This window comes from Apodemus sylvaticus, chromosome 21, assembly GCF_947179515.1.
Source record: "Apodemus sylvaticus chromosome 21, mApoSyl1.1, whole genome shotgun sequence".
Taxonomy (NCBI): domain Eukaryota; kingdom Metazoa; phylum Chordata; class Mammalia; order Rodentia; family Muridae; genus Apodemus; species Apodemus sylvaticus.
In genome coordinates, this window is record NC_067492.1 from 52,251,551 (window position 1) to 52,269,016 (window position 17,466).

Consider the following 17,466-nt stretch of genomic DNA (forward strand, 5'->3'; position numbering starts at 1 on the left):
CCACATGTCATTAGCCCACTACCCACTGAGCCAAGCATCAGTCCCTGGGACGGAAGGAGAAAGTAAGGAATAGATGGGGCAGGTGCTGGCTGAGGGCCGTGACTGACAGACAGGCTCTCCTCTCCTCCAGTCCTCCTGGGTGGACCAGATTTGCTCTGACTGCCTTTATAAATGTTTCAATGAACGCTATCTTCATGCATTGGATTAGCAAAGCTGACTCCCCACTGATAATGCAAAGTAACCCTGATAAGCTCGGGCCTGAACTCTCCCTCTCCACTTGGACTGTGAAGATCTTGACCTTTCACCTCTAACAAAAAGCTCTGAGCTACTCATTCAAAGCTGGTAATGAGGGCTTCATTTGCTTTCCAAGCAGTCAGAAAACCTTTTTTAAATACACTCAGGTAGTCCTGACCTTCACCTGTGACTTAAAAGAGTTCACCACACATAATAAAGACCTTTGCTCAGGGGACAACTCTTAAATCTCCTTTACAAAGATCTGGACACCAGCCCCACTGATGAAACTATACATACACACACTTCTGTACTCCAAATCACAGTGTTTCCTTAAAGTGTATTTAGAATTCATGTGTCTATCAAAGGAGTCTAAAATCCTTCTACCTCATAAATACTATATAATTAAAAACCTCAATTATGTTTCTGTTGAAAAGAAGCATGTTAACTTAATCCTTTATTAGGCAACACAACAACCTAATGCCTCCAACTAGAAACACAATCCAGTTTCCCAAGCAGAACTCCATCTACTTGTGTGTAGTTGGGCCTTTTCTACATTAAGGTAAGAAAACAATGATTTAATGAAAAGGGTCCCTCTAAAATAATTTCACTCTTCTATTTTTGTGTAGTTTATAACAGGAGCTAGAGGTCTGACTCCTCTCAAGGGCAAGCAGACTGAAGGGCAGAACACAAGACCACACAAGAAAACAGGATGCTGCCTTAGGAGTAAACAGAGAACCAAGGTCTAGCCTCATCTCTCTTTTTCTGGCTAATTAATGGGTCATAAAACCAGACTACCCACTGACATCTCCTTTCTTTCCCCAAAATCCTAATGTGACAGGTCATCCTACTCCATGCCTGGGGACAAACAGACGAAGAAGACCTTACAGGGACACGCGTATGACCAGCAGACCTTCTGCCCCCAGCCCACTGGTCATAACCGTTCCATCCACTTGGGTCCTCCACCACTGCACACTCCAGGCTCTGATACACAACCAAGGAGTCTCCTGAGCCTCTGGGTCCCCATTTCGGACACTTCTCCCATGCCAGGTAAAACAACTTCAGTTAAACAAGTTTGCTGTGCCTGTTTTCTCATTAATGTATCTTATGTTTGCAGAGCTTCGAAGAAGACAGCTTCTCTCTATGACAAAAGCTTTTCCACTCTCCTTGTTCCTTATGGTAAAAATGTAAAAGTCTTAGGTGAACTGGCCGCGCAGCTAGCCTTACACAGTAAAGCCTATTTCTGAAGCTGGGCATAGGCACAGAGGTGCCGCTATGCTCTGAAATTCGCGCACAGGTCTGTATGCCACTTGCAGACAAAACGGATTTCATACTATGAAAGACAGAGAGACCAGCAAGGCCCATCGGCCAATCCGCCAACACTGGAAGCCAACAGGCTGGGAGGTTCAAGCTCGCTGCTGTAACCACCCGGGCAGCACTTGCGCAGGGGATGCACACGCTCTGTTGGGGCCTGGGGGAGGGATGAGAAGCAAGTCTAATCAATCAGCCTGTCTACAAGAGGAGCCCTTCCCAGGCGGAGGGGAGGGGCTGGGCAGCGAGTCTGATGCCAAGCCTAGCTTTAAACACAGGTAAGGGTTTGTGTGGCGCTGCCAAACAGGATCGGAAGCCTCTCCCTCTTGTCTGGACCTTATCTGCTGGATTCCTGGTGAACTTTCTTTTCTTTCTTCACTTTGCTGTTTTCTTTTCTCTTCGGCCATCTGAAGGCGGAGTCCTCACTTCCATTTCTCTCACAACTCTGCAGCTTTGCCCAGCAGCCAGGACCCGCTCGCTCCTGAGGATGCCTTGGGCGGAGTTCTCCTTTCCTAAGCTTCCAAGAGGATACTGAGGCACAAGAAGGGAGGAACTCAAGTGCTACCCTAGCTGGTATTTTGCTCTGAATTAACATTGCCATAGATGAGAGAGAGAGAGAGATGTCATTATAACAACACTGTGAAAAACAATAACTCTCTCCAAACATAAGGCAGTGATTTTCCAGTCTTTTAAAAAATAAATTTCTTCTATAAAGGAATTCCCATGACAGTTACTGTAAGTCATAAGTAACTTAGATTTGAATATGAAGATTTCCTTGGCAAGACCCATAGATTTAGAGCCTTTGAAAGGCTTTTGTTGGGGGAGAGTCAAATTTCTCATCCCAAAACCTTACATTTAAAACAGAAATCTAACTAAATAAACATACATGCTTTTTGTCTTAGTCAGAGTTTCTATTTCTGCACAAACATCATGACCAAGAAGCAAGTTGGGGAGGAAAGGGTTTATTCAGCTTACACTTCCACATTGCAGTTCATCACCAAAGGAAGTCAGGACTGGAACTCAAGCAGGTCAGGAAGCAGGAGCTGATGCAGAGGCCATGGAGGGATGTTTCTTACTGGCTTGCTTCCCCTGGCTTGCTCAGCCTGCTCTCTTATAGAACCCAAGACTACCAGCCCAGGGATGGCACCACCCACAAGGGACCCTCTCCCCTTGATCACTAATTGAGGAAATGCCTTACAGCTGGATCTCCTGGAGGCACTTCCCCAACTGAAGCTCCTTTCTCTGTGATAACTCCAGCCTGTGTCAAGTTGACACACAAACCAGCCAGTACACTTTTCAACAATAATATTATATAACTGTATACAATGTTGTTTTATAATCTTATGCTTTGCAATGAGATTACCTCTGGAAACCTTTTTGCTTTTCCTACTATTTAAAAATAAGTTACAATTGCATGTGTGTGCTCACAGACACTCATACAGACATGCACGCATGCACCACTTTCACCATAAGGTAGCTGGACAATATCAACAGTATACCACAATTTTGCAGTTCTGAGGAAATGCACTTCAAATACTGGAATAAATAAATAACCGTTTTGAAACAGTTACGGAAGCCATGTTTCCAGTATTTACATTAAGACAATTTAAAACTTTAATGTCACAAAGTTAAACTGGTAGTCAACTCCACCCCTAAATAGTATTTTTAAGCATGTGTACTATGAACCACAGCAATGGCTCAGAGGGTGGAGGTGCCGGCCTCTAGGCCTGGTGGCCTGAGTCTCATCCCCAGAACCAACTGACTCCCACAAGTTGTCCTCTGACGTCCAAATGCACCCTGGAGCACAGGCCGTGTGGCCCTCCCTCTCCTTCCCTTCTTTGCACCCTCCCTCTCTCCCTTTTTTAAGTTCCTACTTAAGAACTGCCAGGTGGTGGTGGCCCACGCCTATAGCCTGTAATTCCCGCACTCTGGGAGGCAGAGGCAGGAGGATTTCTGAGTTTGAGGCCAACCTGGTCTACAGAGTGAGTTTCAGGACAGCCAGGGCTATACAGAGAAACCCTGTCTCGGAAAAAAAAACAAATTAAAAAAAAAAAAGAATATATATACACTTTCCTCTAAAGCTCACCCTCTATGATCTCTGAATTTCATTCTCCAATCTATAAGACACAAATCCAAAAGTCAGAGTACAGCCAGAATTGCTAAGTTGAACCAGTTAGTCAGAGTTCAGAAAGAACTAGAAAGGGTAAGTTTATTCAGGATTAAGCCTCCAAGACCTTACATCAGGCGAATGAAAGTTACTTTCAAATGGATATATTAGAATGGTAAGACTTTAAAACTGACAAGATCAAGTGACAACAAGGTTGCAGAACATAGGTTTAAACATAAAATGAAACAACTGCTTTGGAAGTTAGTTTGGGAAAGTTCTTTCAACAGTTAAGCATCCATTTGTCATACAGAAAGAATTGGATATAGAAAGATTGGAACCTGTCCACTTCAGAAACTATGAGCAGGAAATAGAGCTACATAAAGATTCTGCCTTGGTCCAACGACAATGAAACATCAAAGAATCCAGCTATTTCCCTATTACATTTTTCTTTTTTTTTTCCTTTTTTTTTTTTTTTTTTTTTTTGGTTTTTTGAATTTTTGGATTTGGTTTTTTCGAGACAGGGTTTCTCTGTATAGCCCTGGCTGTCCTGGAACTCATTCTGTAGACCAGGCTGGCCTCAAACTCAGAAATCTACCTGCCTCTGCCTCCCAGAGTGCTGGGATTACCACCACCCGGCTATATTTTTCTTAAGAGAAAAAGCAGAGCATGTCCAGTTAAAAAGTGTGCATGAAAACTCACGCCTCCAAACTAGAAACTATCCATATGTCTATTGACAGATGGGTGGATATACCTCTGCAAAACACTACTCAGCAACAAAACAAGACAAAACAAAAACAAACAAACTAAAGGATTGATGAACACAAAATAGATGAGTTTCAAAATAATTACAATGAGTAAAAGAAGCCTGGGGGGGGGGCAGGGAGGGGGGAAACGACCCAATAATCCAAAAACCAAAAGCAGAAAGGGAACTGTAGGATTCCACATTGTAAAACTCCAGAATATGCAAACTAGTCTAAAGGGACAGAAGCAGATCCAAGGCTGCCTGCTTCCTGAAAGGTGCTAGAAAGGGCAAGAGGAAAGAAAGGGTGTCCGAGAGACACAGCAAACTTTTGGGAGTGCTATGGTTTGAGTACATTTCCCCACAGCTAAGACAGAGGCTCACTGGGGCTCATGGCTAGGCTGCGTAACACAGCAGGATCCCCACAGAACAAAACAATGAGGTCAGTGTGCTCCCAGAAGTTACTCACTGGAAACTGAACCTCTAACACAGCCGTTCTCAATATGTGCGTCTCGACCACTCTGAGAGCGAAACGACCCTTTCCCACAGGTCACCTAAGATCCCACTGGAAAACACAGATATTTACAATTCATAACGGTAGCAAAACTAGTTATAATGACAAAAACAATTTTATGGTTGGAGTTACCACAACATGAGAAACTATATTAAGGGATTGCAGCACCAGGAAGCTGAGAACCACTGCTCTAGAGTAAGCACACTGGGGTGCAGCCTACTGAGGGATGTAAGGTGGAGAGAGACACCCTCAGCAGTGAATTAACTAAACAAAAAGAGGCTCACGCCCATGAAGTCCTGCTCTCCCCTCACCAGTTCTCTCTTCTCCGCAGCCTCCACCGAGGGATGGGAGAGCGAGAAAACCCTGAGCAAACACAGACCTCTCAGCCTACACTTCCCTCCCTCCCAGGCTGCCGACGGTCTCTGCTCTTCATAACTGCCCAGTCCAGTGTTCTGTGTGAACAGCGTGGAATGGACACAGGAGGTAACGGGTGTGCTCACTGTCTTGAGTAGACATTCCTCTTAAGGGAACTATGTTCGGAACAATACCTCTAAGTGAATTAACACTTCAGAATACCTCTGAATTAGATGTACCAAGCTGTGTGGCAAACTAAATACGTGGCATAAAGAAACTGCTTAAGTTAGCTTTCTTTCTCCATTTTATCCCTGCTCCAAGAAGCTAAACATGACTGGGAGAAAATATGTGACCATGACGCTTGTCTTCCCTTTAAATCATCTGTCAGCCATCAGTCTGTCATCTATGTACCTACTCATATTCTATTTATCAATCTACCATCTGTGTATTATTTATTAATCTATCCATTATATTTCTACCTACTACCTACCATCTAATTCTGTATCTGTGTATTGTTTATCTATCTACCTATCTACTTATCACATATCAAACAATATTATCTATATAGCCATCATCTACTTATATATCTATTATCTATCTGTATATAACTTATTCCACATCTCTCTCTCTCTCACCCCGCCACCTGAATCCAACACAGGCTTCTGCCACAGTTGGGTAATTGCTTTGAGCTCATCCTAGAAATTTGGATTTCTTATTCCATATCACTGGCCTTGCCACTAAACATATTGAATCTTGCCCAGAAATTGAATTTATTATCTTTTTTTTTTTTAAGGAACTAAGAAGTAGCCAGAAGCTTGAGTCTGTGAGTCTGACAGGAGAGGTTCCTTCCTTTGGAGTGCGCTCCCTTCCTCCCCTGCGTCCTGACAGGAAGGTCACCCTCGCTAGCCCACTCTTGCTCCCCAGCGTCCTGACAGGAAGGTCACCCTCGCTAGCCCACTACTGCCCTCCCATCTGAAGGCCTAGTTCCACTCATCAGCACTCACCACCATCAATCAAACTAATACACACCAACAACCGCATCGCTCATAAACGCCTCACACAAGCTTTCTGAGATGATTCTTTCATATCCAAAGCACAGCACACGAGTAGCTAAGGTTACCCCCATGACTTACCTCATTTCCACCAACTGCCTTGGTTAAAATCACGGCGGAAGACACAGGGGGAGGCATGCAACCTACTGTCTGCAAACTGAAAAACAAAAGAAAATCCAATTGTGAGTGGCTCCTCCTTTCCCGTTATAAATAATTTCCACTAGTTAGTCCTAAAGAGCAGAATGGAACAAAGACCCCAGTGTGCATGGCCGCACACTTCCCCTGGAGCTTAGACACCACGGGACAATACGGGCCCGGGAGGCTCATTACATTCTACAGGCTTAGATGGGTTTCTTAAGTATTTACACGTTGAGGGTCTGAGATTTAGTATAGTTGGCAGAGTACTTGGTAAATATTCAGAACACCCAGGGTTTTCTCCTTAGCACCACATACAGTAAGGCAGTGGTGGTTCACACCTTTAATTCCAGCACTAGGGAGACAGAGGCAGGTGCATTTCTGAGTTCAAGGCCAGCCTGGTCTACAGAGTGAGTTCCAGGACAGCCAGGGCTACACAGAGAAATCCTGTCTTGAAAAACCAGGAGGAAAAAAAAAAAGGCCACTAGGTTGCGGTAAGTGGAGCCGCTGACTGGTGAAACAGATACCATAACTTGGGTTACTGCCACAGCCACTGCAGGAGCTGGGACAGTGACTCACACCCGTGGTCCCAGCTAACCAAACACACAGTAAGAAGGATCATGAGTTCAAAGACAACCAAGGCAACACAATGCTCTGACTCAAAAGGAAACCTCCGCCCTTTCATGGGTCTTTTGGTAAAATACAAAGCCTTGTGGTGCCATCTAAGGCTCAAGAATATTTGATAAAAGTTTACATTTTACCGTTACCTTTCACCTCAACAGCTCTCTCCTGTTATAATGGTACTGTGGATGTCTCCAATCACACTCCGTGCTGAACTCTAACATCCACTTTAAATTTGTCCTTATTAAATTATGACCATATGTCCATGGTCATGACAGTAAATATATTCTCTCAGTTGGTACAGGAAATACACCGCACCCCGGGAACAGACAGCAAGTCTGAGGAGTAAAATCGAAAAGCATTCCTCAGCGTCTGGGTAGAGGACAGCCTAACATGGACATGGAGGAGAGGGCACTGAGGACCCAGTGGGCACGACAGCCAGGAGAGGCCAGGTGCTCAAGGCCAGCCTGGCAACATATCAGGACCAGTCCTCAAGATAAAATAAGAACACGGGGACCTGGGAAGATTTGTTTCATTTGATTAGTTGGCTATGTTTTTGAGACTTGCTCTGGCCTTCTGCTAGGATGGGAGGGTATCCTGAGACCTGAAGGCCCAGGGACCACACAGCTCTGAGGGGAGTCCTCCTCAGCAGAGGTGCTGCAGCCCCACGGGAGGGTCCCCAGTGAGCTGGGGAGCTCACGCGCGCCTCACTTCTTCTCTTCATTGCTTTTCTTTTTGACTTCTGACAAGAGTTACACCAGGAGTCAAATCTCATGAAAGATTTATCGGAGGGTCCAGGGTATGGAGGGACAAATCCAGGGATGGCTGCCCTCTGCTCCCGGGAGCGGACAGCAGGAAACTGGACAAAGGGGCAGTGCTTATATAGGATTTCTGAGGGGCGGAGCTTCTTAGAGTAGAGATTTCCAGAGTGAGGATTGATGGGCTTTTAAGTCCTGATCTTGGGAAGCTCAGGGACTGGTGGGATTTCCTGCTCAGGGATTGGTGGGTCCTCCAGCTCAGTGACTGATGGCTCTTTTCACCGCCTTTCCCTGCTTCAGGCCCACACGTTAGGGTGAGAGGTGCGTCCCAGGGGCAGCCTGCTTTTGCTGGGGGAGGGGAAGCTGGAGAGGAGCTGCTGCCACTGTGGTCAACTCCTATGGGCTCCTCCTGCAGTGTTTCTCTCAAGCTGTAGGCTGAGGTGGGAAAGGCGTGTCACTGTGGATAGCTCCTGAGGGGCAGCTCCCATGAAGCAAGAAAGGTGACGCATCACCATGGACAGCTCCTGCAGGTGCAGTGACAGCGGCAGGCTGAGACGTGGTGCCGCCATTTTGAGAGGCGCCGCCATTTTGACAGCTCCTGAGGAACATTTTACTGCCAAAGCCATAGGCTGTGGCAGCCCCCACTTTGGTGGCTTTTGTGGCCAGCAGCTCTGGGATTACTTTGAACTCACTATATAACCCAGTATAACCTAAAATTCCAATCCTCCTGCCTCAGCCTCCATAGTGTTATTCAGCAAAGTATTTCAAATAGTGTTTTAGGTGGTGATGTTGTTTCCAGACAGGATCTCTTTGTATAACCATGGCTGTCCTGAAACTAGCTTCGTAGACCAAAACTTGAACTCCCAGAGATCTGTCTGTCTCTGCCCACTGAGTACTAAGATTATAGGTATACACCACCACTGCCTGGAATATTATGCCTTATAATTAGTGATAGCCCCTGAGCTAGACAATAGAGCTCAGAATAGATGTATTCCATTTCTAGAGTGTCAGTTTTCTCTCTAAAATGTATCATGAGAGCTAGTTTTCATCTCATGATCTACTTATTTGGAGTAGTATGTGACTCCATGTGCTGCTTATAAAGAAATTCACACTCACACACTACAGAGTGGTTCTACCTCCACTCTCCTCTTTACTTCTATTCTCCAGTAATTCTGAGGTAGAGTTTGTTCTCCCTCGAGCTAACTGAACTGATTTGGTTTTTTTATTGTCAACGTCACACACACACTAAAGTCACCTTGGAAAAAGGAACCACAATGGAGGAACTGCCTCAATCAGATTGGCCTATAGCATTGTCTGTGGGGCATTTTCTAGATTACTAATTGAGGTAGAAGAACCTAGGGTGGGCCTGCGTTGAATAAGAAAGGTTAAGTCAGCAGGGCGGTGGTGGTGGTGGCGGCTGGCGGCGCAAGCCTGTAATCCCAGCACTCTGGGAGGCAGAGGGAAGCGGGTTTCTGAGTTCGAGGCCAGCCTGGTCTACAGAGTGAGTTCCAGGACAGCCAGGGCTACACAGAGAAACCCTGTCTCGGAAAAAAAAAAAAAAAAAAAAAGAAAGGTTAAGTCAGAGAGCAGGTCAACAAGCAGCATTCCTCTAAAGCCCCAGCTTCAGTTCCTGCCTCCAGGCTCCAGACTTGAGTTCCAGCTTTGACTTCCTTCAGTGACTGTTACCTGGAAGCGTAGGAGGAAATAAACCATTTCCTCACCTAGTAGGTACTGGTCATGGTGTTTATCACAGCAACAGAAGAGCAAATTAGAACATTAACACACCAGTACTTCTACTTAAAGCAAGAAGGCTAAGGGAGAAGAAAGGGATTTCAGAAGAGATTTACCTAAATGATGGACAGCAAGTTTGGGCTCCTTTACCACACTGGGGTGGGTGTGATGGGACCACCTGCTCTACCTAGCACACACATGACAAGTGCTCCTCTCCTCATACAATATCCCCATGCCATCAGACTGCTCTGTTCTGATGACCACCATTAATTACTAGCTCTCTCTGTTTAGCTCTCTCCCTTGAGTTCTCAGTTACAGCTTCAAACCCAAGATTCTCCAGCCCAATACTCAGCTCTACTGAGCTGATCCTAGAGAAACTTTATGTCTCTCACTAATGCCTCATTTTGGGGCCCTCTACTCTAAACATACACAGACGCTGTTGAGTTTTAGCTGATATGATTATCATTTACCACAGATGATAAAGAGATAGATAAATAGATAGACAGACAGACAGATAGACAGACACACAGAAGCACACATAAATATATGCTATATATATTCAACTAGATTAGAAGTTGCCTAAAAAGAAATAAACATCTTCCTACTTCTTGCATGCCCCATGGACAGCAGACGTTCAGTACTTACAGATTCTCAGTACACAGAAGTACGTCACTGCTCTGAAATGACATCATTTTGTTATGTGGTATTTTACCTCTCCTAGTGAGAGGCAGTGCTCTTTCTCTGGAGCACAATATGATAGAAAGCACCTTCCTGATCTCCCTTTCTACTCCTAGGCTATCCATGTCTCCTAGCTCAGTCAAGAAAGTCGCCTTGACCCAGCTCCGAAGCCTTAATCTCTTGATGACTGCTACATCCCCAAGACAGAGGTCCTAATACTAACTCATAATCAATCCTATCACATAGATTTCTCTACAGGACTCCCCCATCCCACTAGCCTCCACACTTGCTCCCAGTTTCAGCTCCTCGACCATCCTTATCACAGCCAGAAGATTCCCATACAACCGGGCCTCACAGCACAGGACTCCTTCCCTCCAGGCCTGCACGAGCTCCCTACAGCTCCCAGAAAAAGGTTTCTACACTGCACTAAGGCTGAGAAGACTGCACATGAAGCTCCTGTGTGCCTGACACCTCCAAATCTCACTGTCCTTCCCCCCACAGAAGCAGGTCATGCCCACTGGGTTGATTGACTAAATTTACCTGCAACACCCCAGCCTTGTTTCTGCTTTAGTACACTGCTTCCTGTATAGAGAACATTCTCCCAAGACCTCTGGAGAGAACCAGCGCACCTCAGCAGCCTGGCTGTCCAACCCCATGGTACACTTTACCTTCCAATAGCACTCATTTTATTCTGTCCATCCTACTGACTATTGGCAACCTACTGTGAGTCTCCCTACTGGGCCAGTACACTAGCACTTTTGCTTGCTTTTCTTTCTCCAACATCTAGAATAATCCCTGGCACACAGTAGGGCTAAACAGGCAACAAAGAAATTATGCTTTGGGTGGAGAAAATGTGATGCAGCAAACATCATTAAGTGGTTAAAGTATATCCTCATTTTATAAAGAGAAAAGCAGGTCTAACCTATGAGATCATTTGCTAGAAATTGCACAGAATGCCAGCAGTAGAAGCAGAGGGCAAATTCTGAGCTCTGTGGTGTTTTAAGCAGCTAGTACATGATGCTGAAATGAGGTTAATTAATGTTTCAGTTGCTAAATTCTTTTCATTAAACATGGTAATGTTTTTCATGAAAGAAAAGATTCTCATAATTCTACTGTTAAATTACCTATATCAACATAAATCAGAACAAGTGAAAAACCAAGTATATGTCCCACATATATACTTTTATTATGCATTCTAAAGGCAGACATTATACTCAGCCATCATCAGCACATGCTTTAAAAGATACAGACAGCCACAGTAAGGCACCAGTTGGCAGCCTATATTCCCATGCAGACATCTTCCCATGTTCCACTTCTGTGAAGGGTGGGGTGCATGTGTCTGCACATGCCCAGAGACAACAGGAGGATGTCAGGTCTAGTACTCTCAATCTCCACATTATTCCCTGACCCTGGACCTAAGCTGATAGCCAGCAAGCCTTTCCAATACTCCTGCCTCTGTGTCCTCCAACGGTCAGGTTACGGGCATCTCTTCACCCCTGTGCCATCTCCCTAGGTCCTCTCCTACTCATTGTAAATGTTCCTGGTATCTTTAAAGTTACCCACAAGTCTACTCTAAGATTCTGTTAAACAAGCCTCTCCAGAATCTCTGATAAAACTCTATTCTTTTAACAGACAATGCTAAAAACATGTGGTCTCCTTTCCTGATAACACACAAGACCTTTCATTTACAGTTGCCATAGAAACCGTCACTAGAGCTACCCCATTAAAAGAGTTCCCGTCAAAAGGTTTAAACAGACCCTTTTAAAAGCCACTCGTTGATGGGCGTGACTGATAAAAGCTGAAGAAAGAGCCACATGGTTGCTGGGAAGAAGGCAAGTGTGAAGATTTGGATGAAAAGATGCAGCTTCAAGTGCACCAGGGCGCTGGTCAGCTCCTGCAGGAGGGAAGGAGAGAAAGGCCAAGGTAAGACGCGCTGCACAGAGAACATCCGGAAGTAACACCCCCCCCCACACACACACACACATACAGACACACACACATACACATACACACACATACACACACACATACACACACATATACACACACATATACACACACACATACACACACACACATACACACGCGCGCAACCTTTCTTTTTTTTTTTCTTTTTGTTCTTTTTTTGGGGGGGGGAGGGTGACAAGACAGGGTTTCTTCTCTGTGTAGCCATGGCTGTCCTGGAACTCACTCTAACAGGCTGGCCCCAAACTCAGAAATCCACCTGCTTCTGACTCCCAAGTGCTGGGATTAAAGGCGTGCACCACCACCACCACCACCACCACCATCACCACCACCACCACCACCACCACCACCACCACCACCACCAGGCAGCTGAGCTGTTTCAATCTTAGATCTTTATAGGCATGTGTGTAACAGATGGGCTACAAGAAAAAGCATGATGACAGACAATAAGAAGATAGTTTCATATAAATGTCTGAGCTATGTGATTTCCTTCACACATATAACATGCTCTAAAAATTCTAACCTGTACATTTCTGGTCATTCTGGTCAGCAAAGCTTAAGCTAGCTAGCATTACAGTGGTATAGAATCAAAAACTGTGGATGCTATAGATAGAATATATGTTTATTACATTAAAAAATTAACTTAAGAAACTTCATAAGACTTACCACATTTTAGTATACTAATCTCTCTCTAGTCATTGTATGAAATTTATCAGACTTTAATTTGGGAAGATGTCATCAAATATGCAAATAATAATTTCTAGTCAAATACTGTGTCCAAGAACAGTTTCTATTCCACTGAGTTCCTCCTGACTGAGCACTGACCGCAGCTCTTTGTCAACACTTTTGTGAACTGGCCAATGCCATCTCATCCCATTCCCACGACAGCCCTGTGAGGTGCAGAGTATTGCCCCTCCTGCACTGCGGGGGGAACTGAAACTGGGAACAAGGACCAGTGAAGAGCAGAGCGGGCCCAGGCCTGCCTGACACACTCCCAGTCAAGTCCAGGTTTGCTCCCGCCACGGCAGCACCAGCTGCCCCACAGGGGCAGATCGCACGCGCACGCCTGGGCGCCCAGAGCAGCAGAGCCAGAGGCAGAAAGGCACATCAGGTGGCAGGTGTAGCTCATGTGGAGGAGTGTGTGCCTGACACTCACAGGCCCTGAGCCTGATTCCCAGAACCGTGCAAACCAGGAACGATGGCACACACCTGGAGTCCCGATACTTGGGAAGTTGAGGCAGAAGGATCAGAAGTACAATGTCATCCTCACAGTGAAAGAGCTACACACTGAAACTGAGGCTGACCTGGGCTATATGAGACGCTGTCACCAAACCACACCAAACCAAACCAAACCACACCAAACCAAACAGAATAGAAGAAAACACACATAGTGAACATGTTATAAGTCTCACAGCCAAAAATCCTAGAAATAATGCTGCAATTCAAATATGTGTGTGTGCATGCATGTATACGTGCATGTGCACACATATATATATACATACATATTTATAAATTTACAGATATGTGCATTTATATTTATATGTTATTCTGCTGAAATCCAACACATTTAGAAAGTAGGGCCAAGCATGGTAACATGCACTTTTAATCCCTTGGAAGGAATTTAAAACTTGAAAGGCAGAAACAGAATGATCTCTATGATTTCTGAAGCCACGCTGGACTTGGCTATATAGTGAGCTTCAGGCTATCCAGGGCAACATAGGGAAACCCTGCCTCAAAAAAGAAACAAACAAATGAATGCATAGATAGAAAGAAAAGAGTAGAAAAGGCTTGGCCATTCTTAAGACATCGGACAGAAAACAAATAGGAGAAAGAAGAAGCGAGGGCCAGTGAGATGGCTCTGCAGGTAAAAGGACTTCCTGCACATGCCTGGTGACCTGAATTTAATCCCTAGGGTCACAATGGAAAGACAATCAACTTCCAAAGTTGTCCTGACTTCCACAAGCACGCTAAGGTACATGCCCTTGTCATACATCATACACAGGACAGTAGGAATAAAATATGTATCTTTTAAAAAAATCAGCTATAAGACAAGAGGTTGCAAGTGATCATTAGGCATATTCAAAGATGCCACAGACTCACTTGTTTTAACCTTCAGAGTTTAAATGTGCAGGGGACCCTCAGCCTCAAGGACACTGTGACCTGATCAGTCTGTAAACAGTGCCTTGTGCAGACTCACCCACTGACCGCCTCATTTATTTGTCCAGTAGCTCCCACCTCTGCCTCCCCACCAGGAGTTACACAGGTTCCTCCTTGGTCCAAGACGTATCTAAAAGCGTGGAAGGTTCTGGGGATCTGGGAACCCCTAGCCCACCAGAACCACACTAGGTCCTTGGATGGACCTAAAAGGAAGCTAGGTATAAACCAAAGAATCAGAATTTCAAAGTTACACCCTTACAAGGTCTGACAAATACTCACTACGACTGAAAGCAGCTATGGCTAAGTGTGCTCAGAGGCTCCTGACACGTCTCTGATAACTGTCTCTTAAAAGATTATGGCGAGCCTGTCTTGGTGGCGCACGCCTTTAATCCCAGCACTCAGGAGGCAGAGGCAGGCAAATTTCTGTGTTCGAGGCCAGCCTGGTCTACAGAGTGAGTTTCAGGACAGCCAGGGCTACACAGAGAAACCCTGGGGGGTGGGGGGGAGGTGTAAATAAAAGGTTATGGCAATAAACTTTTAGCCAGAATGCAAGTAAAACATTTGCATGGATCTGTGACAGGTGTATCAAAAAAGAATAAGTTGGGGATATACTGCAAGAATAATGCAATCTCTCGGACAGAATTATATTTCTGGGTACTAATTCTATCTATCTATCAATACATTAGCTATTTATTTGCCAGATTGCTTGTTTGCTTGTTTGTTTGTTTGTTGAGACAATCCCTGATCCCAGCCCTTGTCACCTGAGTAATTTCAGGAGGTAAAGTTCTCCTGGGTGTAGTTACAAGAGGTCTGCCTCCCTCTCTGCTTCCTCAGGGCCTGGAGACAAGCAGCCTCTGCCAGTCTCTCCCGACCGCAATGGTATTCAGCCTCACCTCAGCCCACAGCAATGGAAGATACCAACCACAGACTGAAGTGGGTGAAACCATGAGCTGAGATAAATCACGCTTCCCTTTAGACTGTTTGTCTGAGGTATTTGGCAGAGAGTTTTTTTAAAAAGCAAAAAGCTAGCACATGTGAAGTAGGCTGTAGTTTAATGAGGGTCACCATCTATTAACTGTGTTGAGGGGATGAAGCAGCAGATCTTATACTCTACCACAGGCACAAGTTATAAAGAAAGCTGGCAACTTGTTCCTTCATTCAAGAAATGCTAAACATGCTCTGAGGGGGGCTCAGGAGCAGAGTTCCTGTGGTTTATAGACAAGGCCTTGGGTTCAGCTTCCTGGGCCCTACCACGACCCTGGTGCAAGCACACAGACCTGACTGGATCCCAGAACCCATCTTTAAAACGCTGGGCATGCTACCATGTGCTTGTAAGGCCAGGCTGAAGGAGAAAAGACAAGCAGATCCCTGGGGTCGCACTCACCAGCCACCTGGAACTTGGTGAGTTGCAGGCCAGTGACACCTTGTCACAAAGAAAAGGAGATGGGAGGCCAGAGACAATGGCTGAGGTACAACACTGGACGTTGTCCTCTGGCCCACATACACGAGGGCACACAAACATGCACACATGCACATAAAAACAAGGGTACAGAAAATATAGAGCACATAAGTCCTATAAACCCCAAAATAGCATTATTCCATACTTACTATGTGAATTTAAGGCCATATATTGGAATATACCACCATGACTCATTGAAAACTGGCTCTGGGGCTGGAGAGATGGCTCAGTGGTTAAGAGCACTGACTGCTCTTCCAGAGGTCCTGAGTTCAATTCCCAGCAACCACATGGTGGCTCACAACCATCTGTAATGGGCATCCAATGACACCTTCTGGTGTGTCTGAAGACAGCTACAGTGTACTCATATACATGAAATAAATCAGGAAAGAAAGAAAGAAAGAAAGAAAGAAAGAAAGAAAGAAAGAAAGAAAGAAAGAAAGAAAGAAAGAAAGAAAGAAAGAAAGAAAGAAAGAAAGAAAGAAAGAAAGAAAGAAAGAAAGAAAGAAAGAAAGAAAATGGCTCTCTCTGCGGGGCAGTTTGTTTAGTTACACACAATACAGGTCAAATTCCACACTCCATAGCACACAGTGCTGACAACAGGGCCTCAGAGAGCAAGAGATGTTTCAAACCAGGACTCAGACAACACTGCAGAAATACGGTAATTACGCATCATCCCCCCACCCCCAGCCTCTGTCTGACCTTTCTCAGACTTCCTTTCTAGGAGTCAACATCCATGCTTGAGACAAGCAGAACAAACCAAGAGCTTAACACTTGGGGTACTTACTCCTCAGCTAATGGGATTTCAAAAGTTATCATCAATTTAGAGAAAGAAAGAAAGCCTGTAGCTGGGCAGTGGTCGCACACGCCTTTAATCCCAGCACTTGGGAGGCAGAGGCAGAGGCAGGCGGATTTCTGTGTTCACGGACAGCCTGGTCTACAGAGTAAATTCCAGGACAGCCACACAGAGAAACCCTGTCTCCAAAAAATCCGGGGGGGGGGGGGGGGGGGGGGGGGGGGGGGGAAGGGCCTGTGTATTCTGCCCAACTCTGCCCCGAGTTCAAATGAACTGGCCTTGCCACAGTCTATTACAAGTTTTTCCACGCTGTAAGCTTGAAGTTAGATAATAATGTTTGAATTTCCACACAGGCTTATTTGCACTGTGTGTGTGTGTGTGTGTGTGTGTGTGTGTACTTGCACGCACACATGTGTGCATTCAAGTGTGAACATGCTCAGGTGCCCTGCCCATGCACAGGGATCCCCTACCGTTTTCCCTTTTTGAGACAGCTAAGCTCACCGACCGGCCAACAGCCACCCCCCCACCCCCACCCCCCCACCACCCGGCATTCACTTTTTTATGGTCTTCCATGATGCAAATGGCCTCCCCTCAGAGCCTGGCTGGGAAGAGCTGCCTCATGGTCTGCTGAAGCCCAGATGGGCCTTTTCTCCCTTATTCTCCAGGTCTTTCTGCCTGGAATTGTGGTCACAGAGATGCAAGAGTAACTACTACACTGGCTTAAACATAGAGCTAGTCTAAACTTCATTGTACTTCAATATAACATTTCCAAAGTAATTTCAACAGGTTTCCAAAATAAGAAACCAAGTCATAAAACTGATGCTTTGGCATTTTGTCTAATCTCTGCCCCACAGTTACCTG

General features: G+C 45.3%; 1 protein-coding gene across 5 annotated transcripts in view; it reads right to left on the reverse strand.

Annotated features, from left to right (window-relative positions):
• The window catches only part of Slc10a7 (solute carrier family 10 member 7), a 229,270-nt gene that overhangs the window by 197,563 nt on the left and 14,241 nt on the right, over window positions 1–17,466 (reverse strand). For 4 of the 5 annotated variants that reach the window (XM_052166077.1, XM_052166078.1, XM_052166080.1 and 1 more), the window contains exons 3-4: window positions 11,989–12,125; window positions 6,390–6,465 (exon numbers count right to left, since the gene is read on the reverse strand). In XM_052166077.1, coding sequence (XP_052022037.1) covers window positions 6,390–6,465; window positions 11,989–12,125 — 213 coding nt within the window. Of the gene's footprint in view, window positions 1–6,389; window positions 6,466–11,988; window positions 12,126–17,466 lie in introns of those variants that run through there. The other variant, XM_052166081.1, reaches the window with a different exon arrangement.